Source organism: Danio aesculapii, chromosome 7, assembly GCF_903798145.1.
Source record: "Danio aesculapii chromosome 7, fDanAes4.1, whole genome shotgun sequence".
NCBI classification, from domain to species: domain Eukaryota; kingdom Metazoa; phylum Chordata; class Actinopteri; order Cypriniformes; family Danionidae; genus Danio; species Danio aesculapii.
In genome coordinates this window covers 40,465,383-40,492,924 of record NC_079441.1, presented here as the reverse complement: position 1 = coordinate 40,492,924, position 27,542 = coordinate 40,465,383, and the positions used below count along the sequence as shown (strand labels likewise).

The 27,542-nt window shown below is 35.2% G+C and overlaps 1 protein-coding gene across 2 annotated transcripts in view; it reads left to right on the top strand.

Moving 5' to 3' along the window:
• malrd1 (MAM and LDL receptor class A domain containing 1) overlaps positions 1 to 22,805 on the top strand; it is a 55,921-nt gene extending 33,116 nt beyond the window's left edge. The window contains exons 21-33 of one of the 2 annotated variants that reach the window (XM_056461958.1): positions 1,467 to 1,644; positions 4,474 to 4,599; positions 4,697 to 4,849; positions 9,719 to 9,876; positions 11,944 to 12,145; positions 12,221 to 12,499; positions 12,592 to 12,717; positions 15,286 to 15,352; positions 17,415 to 17,503; positions 17,599 to 17,692; positions 17,774 to 17,834; positions 20,046 to 20,129; positions 21,610 to 22,805. In XM_056461958.1, coding sequence (XP_056317933.1) covers positions 1,467 to 1,644; positions 4,474 to 4,599; positions 4,697 to 4,849; positions 9,719 to 9,876; positions 11,944 to 12,145; positions 12,221 to 12,499; positions 12,592 to 12,717; positions 15,286 to 15,352; positions 17,415 to 17,503; positions 17,599 to 17,692; positions 17,774 to 17,834; positions 20,046 to 20,129; positions 21,610 to 21,684 — 1,692 coding nt within the window. In that variant the 3' untranslated portion in view covers positions 21,685 to 22,805. Of the gene's footprint in view, positions 1 to 1,466; positions 1,645 to 4,470; positions 4,600 to 4,696; positions 4,850 to 9,718; positions 9,877 to 11,943; positions 12,146 to 12,220; positions 12,500 to 12,591; positions 12,718 to 15,285; positions 15,353 to 17,414; positions 17,504 to 17,598; positions 17,693 to 17,773; positions 17,835 to 20,045; positions 20,130 to 21,609 lie in introns of both variants that reach the window. The other variant, XM_056461957.1, reaches the window with a different exon arrangement.
• The last annotated feature ends 4,737 nt before the right edge of the window (positions 22,806 to 27,542 follow it).

Below are 27,542 nucleotides of genomic sequence, written 5' to 3'. Positions count from 1 at the left end.
TGTTGTTGCTTGACTTTTAAGCGCTCTGTTATCTGTGATTCTCTGCTTAGATAAACCGTTTAGCACTTCAGGTTTGTTATGTAACATATCTCAAGGTGGTTATGAATTGTGCCATGAATCTGATGTATGTGTGATAGACAGCAATTGGCATATTTCTGCGAGAATTAAAATGGGGGTGATGAATGTATGAAACATGTCAAAAAGAGTGGAAAAAGCATGATTTTAACTTGCCCTGAAATGGAAATTGTGATATCATTTTATATCTTGATGTTGATAGCAAAGAATTGGCTTCTTCAACATAAAATATGTGGGTTAAGACTTGATGTTGACGCTTGGGAATTGATGAATTTTTGCATTGTTATCAATTGCTAATATCTGTTATGTTATAAGACTAACAAATTTATGATAGTATCATGTAGGGTCTTGATTTGATAATAAATGATTGATTATAGCAAATTATTAAATGCTACAATTTTCCTATCAAAAAATGTGGGTTTGTCAGTTTTATAGTGACTCTAAAACTTGCTATAGTCAAAGATTCTGTGTAAAACATTTTTTCTGTTTTCATAATTGCAAAAAAAATTATTACAAGTTTAGTATACTTTTTTGCATTAAAAAAGGTCATATTTGGGTTTTGGGGGTGTCCAACAACAGTCTGATATGCATGCAAAGTAAGAAAACACTTTAATTGTCTTATAATATGCATTGCATTTATTTTTACCTCATTACAAGGACAATTGCAACGACAAACGGCAGAGGATTGTGAACTCACAAGTGCGTTTAAATCCGTAAACAAATCGGCACGTGCCATGTTTTCAATGTGGCTTTATACGCGATATGTGAATATGAAGAGTTAACCAGATACACTACAAACCACATGGAGTTACAAGTAACGAAACTCAATTAAATACATATTTTGCAAGCTACAGAAAACTAGGTGGCAACCATTTTAATCACACTTACTTACACTTGTGAACTGGAGGAAGAAACTGGTCCATGAACTGTGTACTGATAAAGTTCCTGTCCAGCTCTGACAAAGTCCCATACATCAACAGTCTTTTCTGATTGCATTAATCTCCAAAACATTCACTCATTAATGTTCACTCATCTTCAGTCATGATCAGACCCACACAAGGGAAAAGGCTCGTCCACGTTTTACCGGATCTGGCAGTTCATATTTGGTATTGTTTCGTGTTGACGTCGATGCAAACAGGCAAAAGATCTAGACGAACGATGAATCATTTAAATGACTCTGAGAATCTTTTATTTAAAAAATCGATATTTTTAAACATGGTGCACTTTCAGATTTAACCCTCAGCTGGATGTTTTCATTCTCTTAGAGCTGTTTTACATACTACATGGAAGGTCATTTTCAAAAACCCATAATAGGGGCTCTTTAACTTTCCATATAAATAATTGAATCGTCAAATGTAGTATTTTCACTTTTTCACACATTTGATGGACAGACTGAAAATGAGCTGAGGGAGGTGTGGACAGAGCGGCAGATGCACAGGGAATGGAGAAGAGCAGAAGTGTCTCTGAAGAACTTGAGAAACTTCATTCTCATATTCGAGGCTGTTCGAACACGAGATGTGAGCGGTGGAGCGGCTCTGGATGACCTGCAGTTCATTGACTGTGCACCTCGTAAGTGCTTTTTTTAATGAAGCTGAGTTTGATATTTGACTGGCTGAGCTGTTGTGAAAGTGAATGCAGATGTAAGCTTACTGGTGTGTTTACAAACAGGCCTGTAGCAAACAAGTGAAAACTACAAGATAGTTTGATTAGTTTGAGCAGTGATGCTCAGGGGAAGCAACAATGACTCCAGTTCTCAGCTCTGCATTTATTTCCCACCGGTTTCTTTTGCCCAGCGTTCATGCATAAGCTTGACCAGCACAGGTCTCTCTAAGGGTTGTCCTCAGCCTTGCTTGATAGAAAGCAGTACCACCATTTAATTGGATGAGAATTGATTTGCTAATTCTGACAAGCCACCAGAGAGTGACTTGAAAATCAAAAAAAGTTCCTCTTTTTGGTTTTCAGGCTTGACATGGAAAATGTCAGGTTTAATTTGCATAAACTGGCACTTCCAAATCAGCGTAATTACACTTGAGCTTAAAGATCTTGAGTGAGACTAAGTGTGTCAAGCAGAGATGTCAAACCCAATCAGGCTTTTTTCTGCATTTAGCCGAACACCGGAGATCCAAAACAAGGAACCATCGTTTGTGTCTTTGATTATGTCCGCTAGGGGCAAGACTCAATAAAACAGAAATAGAATAATAGCTAAAGCTAAACTTTTATTTAGCTGGGAGACTATAGACCTTTGTCTTAGAAAACAAAATTACCCATTATGCTTTACATGTATGCGCAAGGAGAATGTTAAGAACTTCCGGTCAGCAGCTGACTGTATAAACAGTCATATTTGGAACTTTTTTTGGCTTCGAAACAATAATTTTAATCTATTTCATTTGCTTTTAACATCTTTGAAGTAATAATGTTTTCAATCAGCACCACCTCCTGGACTGATCATTTAAAAAATGCAATCTAATTGGATGGAAAACAACTGCTGTGAGGTTTTTTCACCTTGTTGTCAGACGGCATCTTGTGCCGTTTAAATGAAGCCTCGTCATCGATAAAGTAAACATTTTCTCTTTCTTTCAAACATATAACCAACCCAAATGTAATTCACTAAAATGTTTGACACGCACATGTAGCCTGAACTGTCCCACAACACATTGATTTAATAAATGTCACAAATTGAAAATAGTGGCATTTTGAAATGACAGAAAAACACACGCCCTGGTAAATTTTACACAACACAAACAAACTAAATGAAACCTAAACGGCTTCCCATTAGAATCAACATGCAAATCAGCCAGCAGCAGAGTATCAGTAATAGACTTTTATTGGTCATTTTTGTAAATTGCATGACTTACATACAGTACCTGTTAAGTTTCATGCCAGTAATCTGGTTTGCTCTATAATGCAGTGAAGTATTACGTGTGTGTGTGTGTGTGTGTGTGTGTGTATGTGTGTGTGTGTGTGTGTGTACACGCATTGAAGAGCCGCTGAGCTAAGAGCTGACAGCTCGGACACACACACACACACACACACACACACTGTATTTCTGACGACAGACACATGAACTAGGACAATGTTTTTCTCTCGCACTTGAATCACATCTGACAGATTATAACAGCTTTAATACACACCTTTCAAAGTTGTGTGTCACAAAAACACTCCGTAATCCACTCAAAACGCTATTGAAACCCATTTCGGATTGCAAATTACCTGTTGTAAACGCTGTAAATGGAAGTTCTAATCATTCTACTGGAAGACGCTGGTCATTATGGCGCCCTCCATCCAGCAGCCAAGAAAAAGGTCTATAGATAAAACAAATTTAAACGCATATTAAGCAACAAAATGAACTTTGGAAATCTGGATCTTGTGGCCAGTAGGAGTCTGAAGTCCCATGTCGGGCTGAATTAATCCATTTACAGTTAATACACTGCACATAAACATGCTAAGACAAAACACTTTATAATCTACTTTTAAAGTCTGCGTGAACCAAAAGTTGCAGCAGTTTTTAATCCTTGATGTGTTTTCATCTGAAACAGAATATTGAATAGGGGGTGGGGATTTTTTTTTTCACTCCTCCTCTTGTCATTCATTTGCAGAAAACTAAGGTTTGCGGGCAGAAAATACCAGAAGAAAATAGAGAGATTTTGATTAATGATGACCAAAACAAATAGTTTTTTTAGTGGATTAATTTGCATGGATTAATTGGTTTCCTTAACTGTTAATAGTGTGCTCATTGAAATATTCATGGGAAAAGCCTGGAGTGTTGTTGAGGGTTATTAAATTATATTGAAATTAATGTCAATGAAGTTACCACATATGGTTCTTCCCCCAATAAAGAGGTAAAGCGAATGTACGCTAGCAAAATAAGCACTGTACTTTTTATTATCCGTATAAACAAAAGCTTTACTCTGTTACTAAGAATCTCGACCCTTTTTGTACTTTCCTTGTTTTTTAGTTTTGAAATGTACAGCGAAATTCGCAAGACCCATAAATAATTGAACTACTCTTACTGATAGCCATCTTAAATATAATTGGTTATAACTAGGATCAGTGGTACAGTGGAAATAGATGAGGTTTAGCCAAGCGTGAAGAGGAGCAGAGCAAAGTAATGTGTTTTTGGGAATATTTGCTTTAAAAGGAATTTCAGTTCCTAGATAAAGACTTCTCATTCCACAGAGTTTTAGAGAATCAAGCTGGCCGTATTTTAGCATGAATAATCTTACACGGCTTTCATGATATGTTCTATGAATTTCAAGGTATTTATGATTAAAAGCTGTTTGATTTTGAACGAAAAATGTTGAATCTGCCTTTACCAATGCATAATTTAGTCACACATTTTCATTGTTCTATTATTGTTCATATTTGTTATCAGATGATCTTTTGCATTTCTTTCAGAAGCTGTGAGTCCTGGTTCATGCCCTGCTATCACAGACTTTTTGTGTAATAATGGAGACTGTATTGAATATCGTTTGGAGTGTGATGGTAAAGCTGACTGTTCAGATGAGTCAGATGAGATAGACTGCTGTAAGTTCATCGTCACTAACATTAATATTCATATTATTAATTACAACAGTGTCTCTTTTACGGCATAACCATCTGAATTCTTCATTTGGTTTGTTAGTGAATGTTCCAGGAGCTTGTAATTTTGATATGCTGGGTGGCCATTGGGAGGATATCTGTCACCTGTCTCAGGACCCTAACGATGACTTTGACTGGGACATAGGCTACGGCGCAATGTTTAATGGGACAGGGCCATCAGCTGACCACAGCCCCAGTAAGTAAAACTTAAATATCATAATGCTATTGAATCAGCTGGGTAAAACAAATGTGACTATTAAACACACATATCTTAGCAAAAAATAAATTAAGGATAAATAATTTTATTGTAAGTATGTGCTCACGTTTGTCTTCTGCTGCTTTAAAGGTGATATATAGTGAAAATCTGGATATAACTGGGCGTAGATGAATAATAGGAGTTCAGTAATGACATACACTGAGTCTCAAATGGAGTGGCATGGTGGCTCAGTGGGTAGCAATGTCACCTCACAGCAAGAAGGTTGCTGGTTCAAATCCTGGCTGGGTCAGTTGGCATTTCTGTGTGACATTTGTGCATGTTCTCCCAGTGTTCGCGTGGGTTTCCTCCAGGTGCTCTGATTTCCCCCACAGTCCAAAGACATGCGCTGAAGGTTTACGAAAGAAAATAAATGAGTCTCAAACAATAATGTTGTTTCCTTGTTCTCATGTGTGTAAAATTCTAGTGAAAAACTGGGCAATCAGAACAAAACTTGTTCGTTACATTGCACATGGGATCATTATCATGCACTCCCCAATATGCAACGCTTCCCATTGACATTACAACAATGATGTTATTATTCGTTACTATTCGTCACTAAGTTTATCTAAGCTTATATTGAACATATTATGTATGTGGGAATCTTATTTTGAAAATGGGAGATACGGGGAGACCGTTCACATATCACGTCTTTTGTGGTAAGTTTGCGATGTTTATTTGCAATGGAAGCAGTTTGCCACACCTTTTCAGTACATTGCTAAGCCACATGGACAGGTGGTGAATGTTAGATCCAGTGCGTGTACACTTATAGAAAACAGTGTTAAGCGTATTAAAGATGTGGCCTGGTGCTTCACGTCTGATGTGTGATGGGTTTTAAGGATCAGTTCTCACTCAGCCGTCTGTTTACAGCAGATCAGAACGCAAAATGCAGGATATACAGATTAAAGATTTAGTCAGGGCCATCCCAAAGGGGCATGAGGTCAGTTTAAATGTATTTCTTGTTAGTTTAATGTGTATACTGTGAAATTTGCTGTGTATGTTTATAATGATGCAACAATCATGTAGATGTCTGAATATATGTGTTAAAAGGAATATTACAAGCTTGCTTATTCCCAATCTTATATTAATCTTGAATGCCTATAGAGTAGTAGCACATCCATGTTTTTTTTTTTGAGAAGTATTTAGTTTTTGAATATTTTAAAGACAAAATTACTGTTTTCCAATTCTCTCTGTAAGAAAAACGATTTGGAGGGGTGTGGAGATACCGAGTGAAAAGTGTGCAGGTGCGACAGCTTCACAGACACAAATCAGCCCTCGCAATGGCTGGAGCTAAGCCAGAGAGAGAAACACTAGCACATCGCTTGTCATCGATCAAATTCTTTTCAATAAAATAACCTTTACTTAGGTGTCAGACATTTTAATACACATGATTACTAGCTAAAAAAACTTATGTCTATGAAATACAGCAAAAATAATCATTTTACACATGCTTTAACACTGTTATTGACAACAGATACACAAGTTTGGATGACTACTGTAGCTCATTTACTCTATTCTACTCCTAGTTAAACAGCCACTTACTTTTGTGTAGTTTAGCAGACGTTGATAGACGTGTACTAACTAGTAGATCCAGAAGCTCCAAACTCCTCTGCAGTGGCATGACGGGGATGCAGCGTCATGTCATAAACCAGACATGTTGGCATGGAAATTATTAAGTTTAAAATAACTCCTTAAGTGGATCAGCTAAAGTATTTACAATTAACATGTGAATGGGGATAAAATAACTATGGCTAAATAAGATCAGCCATCCCTCACATCAATAGGGATGTAGTAAGGTGATGGCACGTTATCACACATGTGCTTTTCTGGGGGAAATGCCTCTACAAAGATTTCAGCTCTTAGTTAAATATGATAAAGCCACAATCTTACAAAAAGTAAAACCCAGTTACCCTCTAGAGGTACAGTTTTTGGCAAATAAATACTCAATCATATTTTAAAATCGTTTTTTGAAACTTGACCCATACTTGAGCACAGGAGTCCAACACGTTAACAGTGTAAATAACGCTACATGCATGAAACGGCATTAGACCACCCCTTAAGAATGTAAGTGTAAGTATAAATTTAACTTATTGGCGGCGCAGTGGGTAGCACGATCGCCTCACAGCAAGAAGGTAGTTGGCATTTCTGTGTCGAGTTTACATGTTCTCCCTGTGTTTGCGTGGGTTTCCTCTGGGTTCTCTGGTTTCCCCCACAGTCCAAAGACATGTGCTATAAGTGAATTGAGTAAGCTAAGTTGGCTGTAGTGTCTGTGTGTGAATGAAAAAGTGTGTGGGTGTTTCCTAGTGATGGGTTGTGGCTGGAAGGGCATCCGCTGTGTAAAACATATGCTGGATAAGTTGGCGGTTCATTTTGCGGTGGCGACCCCTGATTAATAAAGGGACTAAGCCGAAAAGAAAACTAATGAATGAATGGCATGTGTTTGTCAATAAATGTAATTAAATTAAATTAAGACGTGTTTTCAGTCAGTGTTTTATCTGATATCCTAAAGCCAATTAATTCAGCAAACAAACGGCAGTGTTGTTCTGAGATGTACCAATGTTCAGGATTTGTTGTGACTTATTTTTACAACAATGAATAAAAAATTGAGGTTTCTAAAACGTAACCTAATCTTTATTAACTTTTATTGAACTGCTGCACAAAATCAATATGACATATACCGAATATACATCTAAATACTTCTACTTTAGGTACCTTTGTGTGAAATAAAAAGCAATTATTGTAAGTTTGTCTTGATATGACACAGAATTAAAGCCACATCTAATGAATTGTTGCACGATTTAAAAAACCAAAAGACTGGAGCTCAGAAAAATCCATCACAAAAAGTCATTTTCCAGCGATTCATCTGCGGATGTAATTAAGATGTGGATTTCTGTCTCTCATATAGTTTTGCCCTACTCCACTAAAAGATCAGTGCCTCTCAGTGAAAGTGATAAGTGTACATTATTTAAAATGTGAAAATGAGTTTGCCCTCTAAAAGGTGATTGGTTTACTGCAGCTACTATTGATTTTTCATGCCAGACAAAAAGTCAAGGAAATTGCTTCATGCAGTGTCTTTCTGAGTAGTGTTGGCGGACTCATGCACTAAATATAATAATACTGTTTCTGTGTCTGAATCATTCTATAATATTATCATAACCTTTGTTAAAAGACAAGACATAATGTCTGTAGAGCTGAAAAAGTACTATAGTCAATATAAAATAAAAATTTTGTTTATAAATGCACATTCTACACTCACTGGACACTTTATTAGGTACACCTGTCTAACTGCTTGTTAACGCAAATTTCTAATCAGCCAATCACATGGCAGCAACTCAGAATGAGGAAGAAAGGTGATTTAAGTGACTTTTAACGTGGCATGGGTGTTGTGCCAGATGGGCTGGTCTGAGTATTTCAGAAACTCCTGATCTACTGGGATTTTCAGGCACAACCATCTCCAGGATAGAATAGAAGATTGGAAAACATTTCCTGGTCTGATGAGTCTCGATTTCTGCTGTGACATTCGGATGGTAGGGTTAGAATTTGGCCTCAAACACATGGATCCATTCTGCCTTTTATCAATGGTTCAGGCTGGTGATGGTGATGTAATGGTGTGGGGGATGTTTTCTTTGCACACTTTGGGCCCATTAGTACCAATTGAGCATCCGGTCAAGCCACAGCCTACCTAAGCATTGTTGCTGACCATGTCTATCCCTTTATGACCACAGTGTACTCATCTTCTGATGACCACTTCCAGCAGGAGAACGCACCATGTCATAAAGTAAGTCATCTCTGACTGGTTTCTTGAATGTGACAATGAGTTCACAGTACTCAAATGGCCTCCACAGTCACCAGATCTCAATCCAATAAAGCACCTTTGGCAGCAGTGGAATGGAAGATTCGCATCATGGATGTGCAGCTGACAAATCTGCAGCAACTGCATGATGCTATCATGTCAATATGAACCAAAATCTCTGAGGAATATTTCTAGTCCCTTGTTGAATCTATGCCATGAAAGATTAAGGCAGTTCTGAAGGCAAAGGGGTCAAACCCTGAACTAGTAAGGTGTACCCAATAAAGTGGCCGGTGAGTGCAGATTTTCTGCATCTATGCATGTTTACAATTTATCTTTTTTTATTTACTTTTCTGTCATAGAAGTTGACTTCCCAGCAAAATGTATGAACGATGTCTCTAATCATTTAATGTGCATGACCACGCATCACTTTACATTTTAAAATCCAGTCAACAGTCAATAGATTGAGCCAAGGACTAACATACTTTTTTCCCCTTTTCAGTAATCTACTATGCAAAGATCAGTAGTACTATACAGAAGAAAAAAAATCTGTCACTAATTTAGCTTTATTATCATTGTTTTGCAGTAGTTGAGTCAATTTGTGAGACAGTGAGAGAAAATTTGAGTGTAATATTGTCTGCTATGGAAAAAAGTAGTCTGTTATAGTTCAACATCGAAGAGGTTTTGTAAATCAACCTCTATAGAAACCATTTCAGTAAGCTGCAGATTTATCATAATGAACTACATTTTTAATAGGATCTTATTTCATAATGACATATTAATCATGTATAATGTAGGTTCATAAAAGTTGTGCTGTAAACTGTAATGAAAGTTATTAACATAAAATAAAAATTTTGAATGCATACTGTATATGGAACCTCTGTGTATAAAAACTGTATAAAAGAGACTTACGTGTGCGCTTCACACATTTTTTGCTCAAATTTATTGCATATTGTATTTTAGCTATTTTTGACAGTCATCTTTAATGAAGTCAGTAAGATGACATTGGTTTCCTCTTTCAGGTGGAGCAGGAGGGTTTCTGTATGTGAACTCCAGTGGTCAGAGAGAAGGAGATATCGCCAGCTTAATAACCCAGCTGGAGTTTCCTGCTAGTGTGGGTATCTGTCATCTGCGCTTCTGGTTCCACATGTATGGCTCACATCACATGGGTGCGCTGAAGGTGAGATAATATTTTAACGCAAATACAGTCTGAAAGACAACAATGTCTTTTTTATAAGTTCTTATACCTCTGTTCAAAGAGTTTGTAGGAATTTGCAATGTTCACCAGTATATTCACCAATGCTGCATTAATTGAATAAAATGCTTCAATTTTTTATTAACCATTTTCTGTATTAACAATGATAATAAAGCAACCAAAGCACTACAAGAAGGTAAAACATGGTTCCCACGGGTCATGGACTTTCTGGAATATCATAAAACTTTGACGGCCTTTTCTAGACATTGACATTCAGGGATTTTTTTGTCCAAGTCATGGAATATCAGTGATTAACTTGCTGTAAATGTTAGTTTCCATTTTTCAAAATTGTATTTTTTCTATACCATATTTTTTATGGTTATGGTTATGGAGTGGGCGGAAAGGCATGTAAGAGGTAATGAAGTCACAAACAAAAGAAGGAGCCAAAGAATGCACAGCTAAGAACAAACATTTTAAACTCTTTCATTCAAACTAATTCATCTATTCTAAAATGTCAATTTTTTCTGTGATTTCAAAGATTTGGAATCACTACTGCAGTTTTCAGTGATGACTGATTCTTTAGAAATCATTTTAATGTGCTGAGTTTCTGCTTTTGAGTCGGCACAGTAGCTCAGTGGTTAGCATTGTCACCTCACAGCAAGAAGGTCACTGGTTTGAGTCCTGCCTGGGCCAGAATGCATTTCTGTGTGGAGTTTTCGTGTTCTCCCCATGTTTGCACGGGTTTCCTGTTACAGGTGCTTAATGATGAACATGATGTTTCCCATTATACATGGGAACATTACATTATAACATTCCAAAATAAGTTGAACTTGCTTTCGTTAGTAAAGTGAACTTTACACCAGTTCTCAACATGTTCCTCGGCAAAGTTTATTCAAGCCTTATAAGAGGTTTGGTCACTGCAGGGTTTCTTCAGAGAGGAACCAGTGAACAATTCCAGCTACAGTGATCAGCTGATTGCCCACTGTGATTCTTCACATTACAATGTCCTGTTGTGCATTTATCTTATGAGGACGACAATTAGGAGGGAATTGAAGGAGTTAGAGACATTGTTAAGATTAAATTCTAGAAATCCTAAATTAAGAATGATCAGATTCTCTTGATATGGTGATATTGTTCTTTTTGCCATCTTCATCTGGACAACCTGATATTGGACGTTGCAGTCATTTTACAACATCTCACCATCTTGAAAGTCTTTAGTTTTAATATAAGTACTGTGCTTCAGAAAATATGTAACAGAAACATGCAGAAAAACTGCTCTTAACTCCTGATAAAATTACTTATAACTCGAAAAGAAAGACAAAGTGTCCTTGAAATTTTGTAAATTGCTGATTATTCAGTCATTTTATTATTATTATTATTATTAATAATAATAATAATAATAATATAATGATAACATGAATAATAATAAGTTCATTTTATTTAGCGTGTCAAAATATATGTATAACATACAGTTGGAGTCAGATTTTATTAGCACCCCTTTTTTCTTTTTTAAATATTTGCCAAATGATGTTTAACAGAGCAAGGAAATTTTCACAGTATGTCATTGAATGTGTTAACAGGGGGGCTAATAATTCAGGGGCCTAATAATTCAGACTTCAACTGTATGTATTTTTAAGGAGAGTTTTGAAGTCTTGCAATGTAGGTAGATCATGTGTTTAAAAGTAGAAAAAGTGTGGAGGCAGAAAAACGCTCATCCACCAAACAATGCTAACCTGTGAGGTTGAGTTGTGTTCTTTTATATTTATTCACCCATTTCCTTTTTATTGCGTGGCATGTTTTCCCCCAGAAATGAGCATATGGAACTCTGCAGCTTCAGTCATGTTGCACATCCCCTCCTCTGCTCCCTTTCCATGAAATTAAATTGTGTATAACATGACTCACAAAATGGGCAGTGAAAAACAAGCTTTAAAGTCTAAAGAAAAAGCCAGCTGTGCTGAAGTTCATTGAAATGCATTTATTTTATATTGAAAACACTGAGCTTTAAAGCACCTCCTGCAGGCTGTGTGATGAATTCTGGGCATAATATTACAGGTGTACACAGTGGGCCGCTGCGGAGCACCCCTGCTAATGTGGGCAACCTGTGGAAACCATGGAGATGGCTGGCATTATGCTAATGTGATCTTATCAAACGCGTCACCTTTCAAAGTGAGCATTCAGGCAGAAGTGGGAGCAGACAAGTATACGGACATTGCAGTGGACGACTTCTCTTTCACTCGGCAATGTCTTCTTGGAGGTACAAAACCACTGGTTACATTTAATTCTTTAGAATTCAAATATGTTATGCCGCTTTGTTTCTGTGTATGTTTAGGTCCAGTGACCCCCATCCCACAAACGTGCCACATGGAGCACTTCCAGTGTTTGTATCTGTTCGAGTGTATACCACTGAGTTGGCACTGTGATGGTGAGGTGGACTGTCTGGACCACTCGGATGAGGAGAAGTGTGCCAGTGTGCTTCCTGGCACTGTGCCTCCTCAAACCGGGTGCGAGACAGGCGAATATCAGTGCATGGACAGCAGCTGTATTCCTGCGCTACTGCGGTGTGATTCAGTTTTAGACTGTCCAGATGGAGAAGATGAATATGGATGCCGTAAGACTTTAAGCACAAATTTTATGTGCATCATTGCTGTACAACAAACAGATGTATTTCTCTCTCTCTCTCTCTCTCTCTCTGTTTTGTAGCTGTGAAGACATGTGAGAATGGAGAACTGGTGTGTGAGGCGACAGCAGACTGCGTGGCGTATCAGAATCGATGTGATGATATTGTTGACTGTCCTCCATTTAACTCTGATGAGTCCAGCTGCTTTGGTAACACAAACACAATCATTCGTCACACTTTTATATTTAAAGGAGTCAAATCATTCAGGTTCTTATCATTTTTGCTCTCAGAATCTTTACTGAGTTTTTGCTAACTTAAAGCCATTTTAGGTTACTATGTGTTAAGCGTCTACTTCTGAAGTAGTTTGCTTTTTTGACTTTGACTGAAAGAATAATTCCTAAGTTTTAATATTTGTGTTTGCAACATAAGTAAATTATTGTAATTTAATATAATTCATTCTATTTTTTATTTATTTTTAAAAACTGTGACATGATCCTTCAGAAATCATTCTAATATGCTGATACATTATTCAGGATTTCATTATACAGGATCCTTTGATGATAAATAGAAAGTTTGAAAGAAGATTATGTGTTTGAAAATGACAACAGGTCAGTATAAAAGACATAGGGCCAGTTGCATAAATAGCCACCATGTAAAGACTCATGCCTTATGAACTAGTTTGGGTGTCATCTTGGATAGCAAACTAATTACGTCAATAATATTATGCGTATTGCATATTTCCACCTGCGTAATATCACTCGTCTCCACCCTTCTCTTTCAACTAATAACACAGCAATTCTCATCCATGCTTTAGTTACTTCACGTCTTGACTACTGGAATGCACTTCTCACTGGGCTTCCTTCTAAACTTCTCCATAAACTCCTACTGATTCAGAACCATGCAGCTCATGTCATCTCTAGGACTTCATCTCATGAGCATATCACACCACTTCTTTATCAGCTTCACTGGCTTCCGGTAAAGCTTCGTATTGATTTTACAACACTACTTCTCACTTTCATGGCACTTCATAATCTTGCTCCTCAATATCTCACCGAACTTCAAATTTATACCCCTTCTCGCACTCTTAGATCACCCAACTCTTTCTTCCTGGTGCCACCTCGCACTTGATTACGCACAATGGGAGCCTCGCTTTACCTGGACCTAAGGAGCAGTAATAGCTCTCACACTTTTAAATTTTGTCTCAAGACCCATCTTTTTTAAGCAGGCTTTCTTTTGACTATCTTTTATCATGCTATTTTATACTCACAATGTGTTTGTACCTGCAACTCCTTACATGTAGTTAAAATTTTCTTTGGCGATGTTTTATTAATTGTTTTAATTTGTTCTGGTATGGCTGTTGATGCTTGTTGTGAGGCGATCTTGGGTGTCCAGAAAGGCGTCTTTTACAAAGAGAATGAAGTATTATTATTATTATTATTATTATTATTATTATTATTATTATTATTATTATTATTATTATTATTATTATTATTATTATTTAGTTTGACCAGCTATCAGTTAGCCAAATGTTAATCACTCTTGCTTTTAGATTCAAATGTACAATCAACCTTTTTGTTAAAGGTCTTTAAAAAGTCATTGTATGTCTTGAAGAAAAGTAAATTAGTGGGAACTTTAAGAGACCAATCCAAGTTTATGCAAGTAGCCCCTGATGTCTCAACTTTTCCAGAGCTGTAGAAATCTTTTTGAATGTTTCCGGTCATTTTAAATCAATTAAATCTTTTCTGTATATACTGTAAAAACATTAATTTTATTAGTGAGTTGATGCTAATCTGACCAGAACAATTATTATGCTTTGTCAGTGATTTTTTTCCCCCTTTATTTTTATGTCAAGTACAGATGTCATTGTTCATACAGAGTAATTTTTTATAAACCCATTTCAACAAACCCTAAATACACTGCCTATTGTATTGTATTAACATATTGACAATAATGATAATAAAAATAGTAAAGACAAGAACAAAAAATTATAATAATAAAAAAAATGCAAAACTGTATAAAATAAGATAGTAAAATAAACATGTAAATAAATAAATAAATAAAGAGACAACAATAATGAGTGTTACAATCAGGGGTAGTGCTGTGCTGTCTTACAATGGTAGGCTAGCGTAGACTAAGCATGAGGGTCTGCACAGAGAGAGAAAATAAAAAAGGGAAATTACAGTTACATACAATATAAGTCACATTATTCCCAGGATGTACATTTATATCAGAGAAATATGATAATAAGGGTTGCCAAACATATGAGAATTAGCTAGAACCTCTAATTGCATATTTAGTTTTTTCCAAGTGTAGATATAACATCAGATCTTGAAGCCAGCGTCATGCTTTAGGCGGATTGTCAATGATTTTAAGACCATGCAAAAGAGGGTAGGTAGAAAATGATATAGAGAAAATAGAAGGAAATAGACTAAATGAAGGGTTCGGTTTATAGTTAAAAAATTTATGTACAACATAAAGCCCATCAAGAGGAGTTACATAATATATTACTTCTCGTTAAATGAGCGCTTTCTTCCTGCAGTCATCTGATTAAAGGAGCTCAGGCCAGGAGCACTGTGGGGGTGAAGGACACGCCATTAATGGAGACTTTCTTGTTTAGGGTTGTCCCTAAATGAGCTGAAACCTGCACACTTTAACTACCAGATCATACGTTCAATCACAATGAAACCATCAGTGGATGTGCGTTAATAGTGGGAAATGAGGAACTGTTATTTTTTATCGTAAGTCATTGTTATTTGTGAATGTGTTTCTGTTTTCAGATTGTCCCTCTGGATATTGTCTCAATGGAGGAAGATGTGCAGTAAAGGAAAATGGACCAGTGTGCTTGTAAGTTGTCCAAATTTAATAATATACACACACTCATGTGGTTGGTTTTTAAGTTTTATGGGGACTTTCCATAAACATACAATCTTTTTTGCAGTGCATACTATTTTTTTTGTTCCCTTTAATTAAAGGCTAAATTACATATATATATATATATGAATCTTTCTTATATATATACACACACACATTATACAATATATATATATATATATATATATATATATATATATATATATATATATATATATATATATATATATATATATATATATATATATATATTGTATTGATTACAGTATATTGCATGTAATAATGTACACACACTAGACTACTATGCTAAAAAGATTCATTTGACAGTGTCTTTGTAGTTGTTTACACTACTTTGTTGACTATTCTCATCTATTGTTTTGCTGTCTTCAATATTTATTACCTTTAATATCATTTAGTCATTTGCCAGACGCTTTTATCCAAAGTGAGGTGCAAACAAATTACAAGCCACAAACGAGCAAGAAGTAAATGACAATTCACAGTTATGTTGCAGATATGTATGTAACCCACCGGTCCTACTGCACCCAACCTACGCTGAGCTGGGATTGAACCAGTAATTCTTTGCATGGGATTTGTTTGCTCTAACAATGAGGTTACAGACTATTTACCTTCATACAGTAGCGCTAGCTGGCCTTCATTACACCCACCCCCGTAAACCTCACTCCTATCCCGGACAAGCCCCCCTACGTGTAACCCTGTGGTCCTATTGCACCCAACCCACTCTAAACTGGGATCGAACCGGCGATTCTTTGTATGGGAGTAAGTTGCTCTAACAACGAGGCTAAAGACCATGGGCTCTAGTGTCTGTCGCAAGAGCACCTTTAGAGATCAGAGGAGTGAGGTTTACCTGCATAGCACTTCACTAGCTGGCCTCTGTTACATGTATTTAAAAGTACATTACATTGTACTTATTTTTGACCTACAGTAGTAGTTAAGGAAACTTAATATAAAACGGGATCAAATACATAGAAGAAATATATTTAAATAATTATATCAGTGGTTGCAGCTATTATTATATAATGTTATATCAGTTAAAATTGATGTATACTGCAGCAACAAGTGTCGCTACCGTATATATTGCATTGCATTGGTTGCAATTTTAAAATGGTACAAAACTTGTTTACCGATTTTGTCAAATACTTTGTCAGTCATCGTTTATATAACTTTATAAGATCTCTAGTCATTTTAAATAACACATATACAAACAATTAAATAAATAAATAAATAAATACAGAAAATGTCTGCGTAAAGCTTTTATATTAGAATTTATTCCTCTTGTACACATGCTTAACAGCATAATATTTGATCTATTACAAATTGTAATACATTTTTGTTCAATGTATAGGTTTGTCATGGAAGTGTTTTCAATAAGCTTTAGTGATAAAATGTTTAAAAATCCCCACCTTCACCTGTCGGTCACGGTCAGACAGGCGACAAGACCCTGCCGGAGATCTTAGCATTGAATTATTCATGACATCTTCTGTGCCTGTGGAATATCTCATTGAAAAAGTATCAGCGCTCAGGCTCTCGGTTTAAACATGCACTTTTCGGTGGGACTGCCAGAGCATGCTTTGTGTAATTGCACTCCAACCTGTGCCAAGAAACACAATCTTTCTCCATTTAAATTAACCCCTGAAAGCCTCAAATATTTCCTCTCTCCTTTTCTTTCTCTTTTAATCGGTATTTGTCATTGTTAATAAATTACCAGAATTGCTTACATCTCCCGTTCATAGACTCTGGAATAGCTTGAAGACATTCTTTACGTGAATAGATCTTCCCCACAGTCAAGAAAACACTGGCAGAAAGTGAAAGAAAGGAAGGGACAAAAGAGCCAGTTTATGTCTTTTTCTCATTAGATGCCGATGTTAAGCTTTGTGTGGAAGTCTCCAAGCTAATTTTCATGCAATTGTTTATTTATTTCTCTTCTGGATAGCTGAGGAACCAGCATTCCCTTCTGAATTACCTCTGCTATTCAAAGCGTGTTTGTGCAATAATGATGTTTTTCTCTGTCTTTCAGTTGTCCATCACAGTGGACTGGTAATCGTTGTCATATCAAAGAACAAGCATTCACTCCCACGCCACCTGTGATGGCAGATAGTAAACTAGGTAATGGGAATGCACATGCAGTTATTTGAATGTAAATGTGGCATTTTTCATGCAGACGAGCAACAGTTATAGATGTGCGATTGTGAAATCTGCAGCTGTCAGTGTTGGATTAAGCACAGCAGTGATTCTGGTGGTGATCGCAATGGGAGTCGTTTTGTTCTGGTTATTTCAAAAGAGGCATTCGCTAAAGTAAGTCCATTTACATTCAGATGAACTCCACATAATTAGAACGTGTCCATGATTTTGACTGCATTGTTCTTGACTGAACAGAGACTCCAGGCTTATTGATAACCAAGAGTTGGACGGCTCAGTTTATGACTTGCAGAAAAAGGTCAGTTCAATATGCTTCAATATATAAATATCACAATTTCACAGCTGACGTCAATTATGTGTTTGGTTATTAATAGGGGGATTTCATTCTCTTAGCCATGTTTCTTTGTTGCATTTATCTTTTCAATCTCCCTACACTAAAAAAAGTGACACTGTTGTGTTTTTCATTCAAACTCATTTTTATATTGAATTACGTGAAAATTATCTGATTATAACCGTTTTATTAAATTTGTATTAAAGCAAAAAACAAAAAACAACCTAGGAAAAATTAAAGGCATTAGTTTCTCTCAAAGTAGTATTTTTACTTTTAACCAGCAGTTCTCATGTGATGTGACCAGATGGCATCACTACAGGTAGTGTTTTGCCATCTGCCGATACTTGATTCATTTTTGGGGATTTTTTCCTACAAAATAAATATTTGTGTTGAATCATTAATTTATGATTTATAAAAACAATATTTTACTTTTTAATGGATGTAATTTTTCCCATTGGGCAGAATAAATATTCTGATTAATATTAAATTACATTTTTACTTTTAACCAAGTCAAAACTATACTTACTTAATCTCATGGTCATTTATATCGAAGTTGATATTTAGCTGCACCATGTTGGTGTTTCTTAACATCTAATTTTTACGAGGTGGGTCGTTAGCCCAATGCTCAACACCCAACCTGAAGGTCCAGGACATACACACATACATTATGGTCAATTTAGCGTATCCAGTTCACCTTTAGCCCTTGGACTGTGGGGAAACCGGAGCACCCTGAGGAAACCCACATGAACACGGGGAGAACATGCAAACTCCACACAGAAATGCCAACTGGCCCAACTAGGACTTAAACCAGTGACCTTCTTGCTGTGAGGCGACAGCACTAAACACTGAGCCACCGCGTCGCCCAGTTAACATTATAATTCCAGGAAAATGAATACATTATCTGTAGCAAATGACAGTGCTTTTTTAGGTTGATCCAAAGCTAAATTATACTTTGATGTAAGGGTGTAACAGTGTGAGTCTGGCAACAGAGGTGAGGATCCAAATGCAGCTTTATTTTGGGATGGTCATACAGGCAAGGTCAAAACAGGTACAGATAGGAGCATGAAGGTAATTAAGAAAGTGATTGAGATAAAGAGGCGAATGGTCAGGACAGGCGGCAAAACAACATAAACATTAAACAAAACCCAGGCAAGACAAGACAAGGAAAACGCTTTGAATTGCTCACTTAAAGCTAACAAGACTCAGCAAAGTGTGTGTGTGAGTAAAGTGTATTTATAGACCTGGTAATCAGTCCTCATGAGCTTCAGCTGTGTGGTTGCAATCAGTAGTGATTTGGAACTGGTGTGTGTGAGGTGCATAATGGGTATGCAGACACATAGTAGCATGAAAGAATGTGAATGTTCTCCAGCGATCTGCAAGAACTATCGTCACAAAGGGTAAAACAATGTTTTTCGAAAATTGGCCACACTGTATTGAACAGAAAAAAGAAAAATTTGTGGTCTCTATAGTAAAAATTATTTTACTTTGTGTGAATGTATTATTTTTTTTTTGACCAAAATAAATATTTTTCATTTAGACTTAAGAAAAACAAACATTTTCAACTGTAACAAATTTTTTTGATGATTCAAAGTGTAATTTTTTTTTTCCAGTTTAGGCTCTCTTTTTCCTCCCACTCTGTCTTGTTTTTTTCCACTTTGAGGGGAACAGTGTTATTCCGTAATTTGAACCACTCTGCAGGTGTGAGAGGGGGCTCTGTCGCACCGCTGATAGGGAATATTGACCCGCGTCCTAAGTTTGTGTGTTTGCGTTGGTGTAAGCTTGTGTGGGTTTGACACTCAGTGCTAAACTGGCTGTATTTTACATGTGGCATGCAGTATTTTTTACTCTTCTGTGCAGCGTGGGTGAAGTTTTTACTGAAGCCTTGCATATTTGAATGGATAACTGAGTTTTCTCCACATTTCGCTCAATTACACATTAATCCCAATGAGCTGTGTCAAAAATGTAACGCAACAGGAGCTTTAGCTTTTCAAAACAATGAATGGTCTTTATGATTGTTTGCATTTCTCATTCATCACACTGATTTGATGGAATTCAAATGCACTTTGCTTGTAATTGGTCTGTGAAAGATGCTACATTCTTAATTACAGTTTTATCCTTGTTTTTGTAAAGCTCACATTATTGATTTAAAAAAACAAAACTCTGTAATTCTTCTTTCAGGAGTCACTCAGGGACATTAGAACTAGGAGGCCTGTACGTCCCCAGTTAAATATCAGTGTTTACCCATGGAGCGATGATCCAAAGGTACGAATCTCTGGTTATAATGATAAACAGCTGTGCGGTCAATCTTTTTTCTGATTGCTTTTTAATTATTTTGGCTGTGTAACGCAAACATCATACACCAAAAAAATTATCTTTATTTGCTGTCATAAGTTTAGTCTTACTTAAGGACAAAAATTAAACTCAATAGAACTACAATGGTAAGTCCCAAATACATTTCAGCATATAGAATCTTGCACGAGTATAGGTTTTTATTTAGGAGACAAAGGTAGAATATTCTCTCTAATCCTCAAATAAAAAATACAAATTTCTTACTTTTTAGCTGCTTCTGAGCACTTCAGACTAATGTGATTATGTAATTAAGATTATATTTGGTTTGTATGCGTTTGCTCATACACTTTTTGAATGTGAGTAGTAGGTTTATTTCTTTATTTTTTAAAACTGACTTTCCATAAGTAATTTAGCGTCAAAATAAATGTTTCTCATAATCACTGAGTTATCCAAGATTGTAATAATACAGACAATTAGTAAATGGATTTTTTAATATAAAAAGTAGTGGCTTTATCTAAGCAAATTGAGGTTTAAAGGTAACATTTTGAAAACTTTGAATTAATTTTTGGGTTACACTTAACAATAAGGATTTCATCCTTCTTCATTTATCTATTTATTAACATGAACAAATAATGAACAATACATTTATTACAGCATTTATTAACATCTCTAATGGTAACGTTAGCTAATGAAAATACAATTGTTTATTGTTCGTTCTTGCTAACTTACAGTGTATTAATGAATGTTATTACATGGCTCTTTGGAATACTTTATTCTGATTGGTCAATCACAACATTCCATGGTATGTTATTCTCAGATAACAACTGCTGTAACTAATAACACAGACTCATCCGATACTCAAATTCTTAATCGTTATGAATACATTCATGTACATTTTTATATTTATTTTCATTATATATTTATATTCTTATCTGTCTATTTCTGTGGGTTGCATTTACTCCATTCAATTTAGCAAGATTTACGTTTAATCAAGAGGTTAGTAAATAATTACAGAAGTTTGTCAGGTTTTATTCTGCAAGAACCACCTAGATGTCCTTAGATGTCTCCTGTGACATGCACAATTTTAGACTCTAATAATGCTGAGCTATTGTTAATAAATGCTGTTGTAAATTTATGTTTTAAAGACATGCTATTGATGTATAATGTACTGTGGAATCTGTGAACTGCTTTATGACTCAGCACTCAATATTTTATTGGCTGAATCTATACTATTGTTTGCAATATTTTAAACGTCTGTTTAAGAAACAAATAAATATAATCTACCAAAGCAACAGCAGCCAACAAATCCAAATGTCTGTCATAATAATTGGATGCATTTGCTGGCCACTTTTTTTAAATGTCCCAGAATTGCTCTGTGTGAATGGACTGTAAGTATAATCAGTGCTTTTCATGTGTTCATTTGGGCCTGTCTTTGCTTGTGTGTGATATTCAGGTCTCCAGCTCAAAGGAAAGCAAGCTGTCTTTCTGCAATCCTCTCTACAAGAGCTCAAACAGCTCTGAAGCCTGAAGAAAACACAGACACGCAAACACTGGCTGTCCTGTCCCTATAGGTTTAGTGTGCTTTCCACCTCATTTGAGCCTCTTCAACAACATGGCTGTGCTTGCTTAAGGTTTAGAGGCTAAATTTTTTTTTTTAACACAAACTCATGGGAGGGAAAATGTGACCACAAACAAGTTCCAATTAAGCAAAATGAAGCAGTTAAACTACATTGCTCTTAAAAAGAAAGATTTACTTAAAAGAATCGGTGATATGTAACACGTTCCTTATGTTGTAAAGTCTCTCTGAGGGACTGAAATTAAATTTCCAACCTCTTATTTTACAAGAGCCAACACTTTATGTTAGTGCTTGTTTTAACATGATGAGCTCTGCTGATAGATGCCTGCCTTTGTTCAACAGCTTGTGTAACATTGATATACAGTACAGTGTTGGCCAAAACAAATGTTTTTTTTTAGCAAATTGTTTTGTTTGTTTTATTAAATTTACCAAAAAATGACTCTGAGAAAAAGAAGGACTTTTAAGAAAAGCATAACTTTATTAGATTGAAGTCTTTAGGATGAGCACAATTTAACATTAATGCCAAAAGATTTATCAAAAGTAGTCTGGACTCTGAGTGCCATTTCGAAGATTGTTTTGCTTTCATAGCATGCTCTCCTTCAAAATCTCTGTGGTTTAGAGAATATTGTATTTTCATTACTTCAAATGTGCTTTCGATCACCACTTGGTCTCATTTCAGTTTCGAGCTGACCACATTTTGACAGTTGATAAAATCTAAAGCCATAATGATACTAAAACATGAACAAAGACAAGTGAAGTTGACTGTGCAGTTGCAGTGTTTCAAGTGAAAATTAAAATTCCTCTCAGTACCGGAGCAGTGTAACAAAAGCTGTAAGATGAACTCTAGTGACATATGAAATGTTTTAGTATTGCAAACCTTCAGACTGTGGAGTTTGTAATCCTGCATCCCCCCATGCAAATTCTGTGAGGATTTATAAAAGCATAAAAGTGATGTACAATGAAACACGATCAAATGCAGATGAATTATTCTAGAAATGTGTCATTGTTCAGACTGTTTCGCTGTTTGTGACGCTGGTTTTAGAATTGTGCGTCCATTAAAAAACATACAAAGGGGATTTCTGAAATGTGCTAAACATTACAGGAGCATCAATAGGATCCACTCATTATGTTTTCTCTGGAGACGCCATCCCACTATCACTAAGAACTGTTATTGAACTTTAGTACACAACTACTAAACATTTATCACAGACACAGTAAATCACAGTGTACAAAACCAGGGCCCATAACCACATTGAGTGGAATCAGTTTAACATCTGTTTAACAATGAATGACAAAAGTAAGATTTAACCCTTATGTACTGTTGGGGATGCTTTCATAACTTTTTCTGTGTGTCAGCTGGTAGAATGATTTTTGGATGAGAAGTCTTATTTTGTCACATATTTTAAGAAAATGCTTTGAAATTTTTAAAGAACTCAACGATACAATCTGGGCAACTGCAGTACCCTTTTGTTATGTTAGGGATAAAAACATCCACTGAATTAAACAGCTGTAAAAATGCATCAGATAAATCTTTTTTTTTTCAGATTTCTTTGCATAAATCTGTTAATCAACCTCAGTCCTGATCAAAACTACTAAATTGTTTAAAAAATTACAGAATTTTAATTGCCAAATTCACAAATGATGTCAGTGATTCGGTCACACACACACACACACACACACACACACACACACACACACACACACACACACACACAAAATGACGTATTTTCAATATAAAAAGTAGTTGTGGACTGGATTTTTTTTGCCTTTAATCAAAGTCTTGGACATGTGAGACAACATTAACTTTGATGCATTGTTTTTGATTGATTAAAATTTTTCTACTCAAATTTGTTGGTGTTGGTGGCTGTTTTTGCCCCATTTGCCCCCTTTTTTACTGTTGATCATCAGTTGGCACCATCAACCCTTTAGATAGGCCTGTGCAAAAAAACTGCTTAGTTTCTGGATTCTATGTGGAGTATAACAGTAAATTAAAGTGTGTGTATGTGTGTGTGTGAGAGTGACTTTTACGCACTTACCTTGATGTGTCTGAGCAAATCAAAATATGCATCTCAGCTCTCAGAACTACATGAGTAAAAAAAAAAACAGAGACTGTGTATTTATGCACCATAAAATGTGCATTCTGCAAATGTGGTTATAATGGAAGTCAATAGGGCAAAAACAGCCACCAACAGTGAATTAGGGAGAAAAAAAAAAAAAAACAATCCACAATTACTATTTATATTGAAAATATGTCATTTTTTGTTTTTTCCTCCAAATCAGTGACATCATTTGTGAACTTGGCAATTAAGGAGTTTAATCCTGTAATTTTCTAAACAATTTAGTAGTTTTGATCAGGACTGAGGTTGATTAATAGATTTATGCAAACATATATTTTTAGAGCAGTTTAATATTTCCATAGCAAAAGGGTAGTACATTTGAACAGTGCACAAGGGTTAACTATCTGAATCTTTAATAAATCACAGCTTTTTACCACAGAGCAGTTAAATAACACAATAGTGATAATATGGTACACTGTTAACAATTTCCTGTAGCATCTACAGTAACTTACTGGCAGTAGTTCGCCAGTAACTTACTGTAAATCAATTACAGCAAATATATTTACATCTACAGCACCGTTTATCTTGTTGTATATGTGTTTACAGTCTTGTACATCTTTACCTGTAAAATATACAGTAGTTTTCACAATGCAACTTTAACAGTAACACAAAGACAATAACGTTCTTTTTACAGTAACATACTGCATAACTGTCCAACAGTAAAATACAGTCAATGTTAACATTAAATAATCTTTCATTTACAAAAATCACGTAAAACAGTGTATCATTTATGTGATTCATGTAATTCCACACTGAATGTATTGTGATAAGGAATGTTTAGGTTTTTTTAGTTTAAAATTATTACTAGATAAGACTTTTTAATTTGAATGAAATATGCTTTCTCTATATAAAATGTCTAAAGTGAATATGATTATATTGCTAGAAGTGTTTCTCATTGGATTTAGCTGTTAATGAAGATTTGGGACATGTTTAAAATGTTCCTCGTTGACATCAGGATATTTTAAGGGATTGTTCACCCAATAATGAAATTTTACTAACTATTTAATAACCCCAAGTGGGCCCAAATCTTTATGAGTTTCTTTATTCTGTTGAACACAAAAGAAGATATTTTGGAGAATGTTGGAAACCTGTAACCATCGACACACATAATATATAAAACAAATACTATGGAAGTCAATGGCTACTGGTTTCCTAGATTTTTCAAAATATATTCTTTTGTTTTTAACAGAATAAGAGAAACTCGAACAGGTTTGTGAAGGGTGAGTAAATGGTAACAGATATTTCAGTTTTGGGTGAACTATCCCTTCAATTTACAGTTTTCTTTCAGCAGATTTGGTGCAGATAAAACAACAGCTTCCTGTATCCTTTTGTAAAACTACATATTTTTCTTGATTTATTTGTTTTGTTGTTTTAATCATGATGACAGTGTAACATTAGTGAAACACACACTGATGTGTATGTAGACACCTGGCCCTGGGGTTTTTCATACTAACATTGTGTGAGGCAGGAAATTAACATTTTCTTGAAGACACTGAAAACATTTAACCAGGGCTGCTGCCGAGGTGTAAAAACTAATAGAAGGAGACAGAATAATATTTATCAAACTCACACACTCTCTCATTTGCACAGAGGTGTTTCATTATTGCGCTTAAATGCACAGTCAGTTCATCTGAATCTCAGCGGAATAAAAGATATGCAGCAAGCAGAATCTAGTCCATTCATCAATTGGGCACTTTCATTTTATTGTCTTTCTTTATCTTCCCATCTCTCTCACTGCTTCAGAGTCTTGGCTTTTTTACTCTGAAATTGAAAACAGAACAAACTAAATTTATTCTTGTTTAGAATTGCTAATATCTACATGCCCTTTAACTGACATGTGAGTGTTGGTTGCATTTTGATTTTGAAAGAGACTTCTGGTGGCACAATGAAATATATAATTATATAATGAATATAATGTTAATTCAAATGATTGATTATTAATTTAGGCTATCTATAACTGCTTAACCATAGTTCTAGAAGAAAAATACATACAATTATTTTTATGTGTTGTTGTTTCCAATTGAGAACGTTTCCAAAGGGAGATTGTCAAATTTATCTAATGTGGACTATTTCCCCTAAACGATTGCCAAACAAGCTCGCGCAGTGTTTCAGTGATGAAAAAAGACTTACTGTAAGCTTTCTGTCAGATAAACTATTAACAAGTGGAAGCCTCTGGTTAGCATCTGACAGGATAATTATTTTTCCTCTCCCCCAAGTGGCAACAGATAGCAATATTTTATCTTTAAATACATGTTTACAATTGAGCGCATGTCAGATTATCTCTTTAAAATGTAATCAATCAACTGCACATGAATAATTTCAAGAAATTACGACTGTTTATAAATTCCTTTTTTAAATGTTAAGTTTAATTTATGTTTTCTAGAAATGTATGTGAAGATGGTTAAATAATACAAATTTATTGAGTCTAACTACATGCTGGAAAGATCAGTTGGGTTTAATTTTAATGAGCAAACTACTTGCATTTGTAGGTGAATATGGTAAACTAATGATTTTAACAATACTACCTCAGTTGAATGATTTTATTTATGTGTTTAAATGATATGATTATACTGTATACAGTTGAAGTCAGAATTATTAGCCCCCCTGTTTCTTTTTTCCCCGTTTTCTGTTTAACGGAGAGGAGATTTTTTCAAAACATTTCTAAACATAATATTTTGGAATGAAAGTTTACTCTCTATTTACTGAACCCAAGTGGGCCCAAACCTTTATGAGTTTCTTTATTCTGTTAAGATATTTTGGAGAATGTTGAAAACCTGTAACCATCGACACTCATAGAATGAAAAACAAATACTATTCAAGTCAATAGTTACTGGTTTCCAAGATTTTTCTAAATATCTGCTTTTGTGTTCAACAGAATAAGACAAACTCAAACAGGTTTGTGACAAGTGAAGGGTGAGTAAATGATGGCAGAATTTTCAGCTTTTGGGTGAACTATACCTTTAGTTTACAGTTTTCTTCCAGCAGATTTAGTGCAGATAAAACTAACTTCCTGTATCCTTCTGTAAAACTACATATTTTTCTTGATTTATTTGTTTTGTTGTTTTAATCATATGTGTGTAGACAGCTGGGGTTTTTCATACTAACATTGTGTGAGGCAGGAAATTAATAATAGTTGATAATAGTAATAATAATAATAGTTTTAATAACTCATTTCTAATAACTGATTTATTTTATCTTTGTCATGATGACAGTAAATAATATTTGACTAGATATTTTTCAAGACACTTCTATACAGCTTAAAGTGACATTTAAAGGCTTAATTAGGTTAACTAGGCAGCTTAGGGTAATTAGGCAAATTACTGTATAACTATGCTTTGTTCAGTAGACAATCAAAAAAATATAGCTTAAGGGGGCTAATAATATTGACCTTAAAATATTTATTAAAATATTAAAAACTGCTTGATTTTTAGACGGAAAAAATATGACGTTCTCCAGAAGAAAAAAATATTATAAGACACACTGAAAATGTCCTTGTTCTCATAAACATCATTTGGGAAAAATGTAACAAAGAAAAAAAAAATTAAAGGGGGGCTAATAATTCTTACTTTAACTGTATATACAGTATATATGATTGTATACGGTGGTGTGAAAAAGTGTTTGCCCCCTTACTGATTTTTTTATAAAAGTAAAAACCTCCATTTCAAAACTGCAGGAATTTTATGTCTACAGATG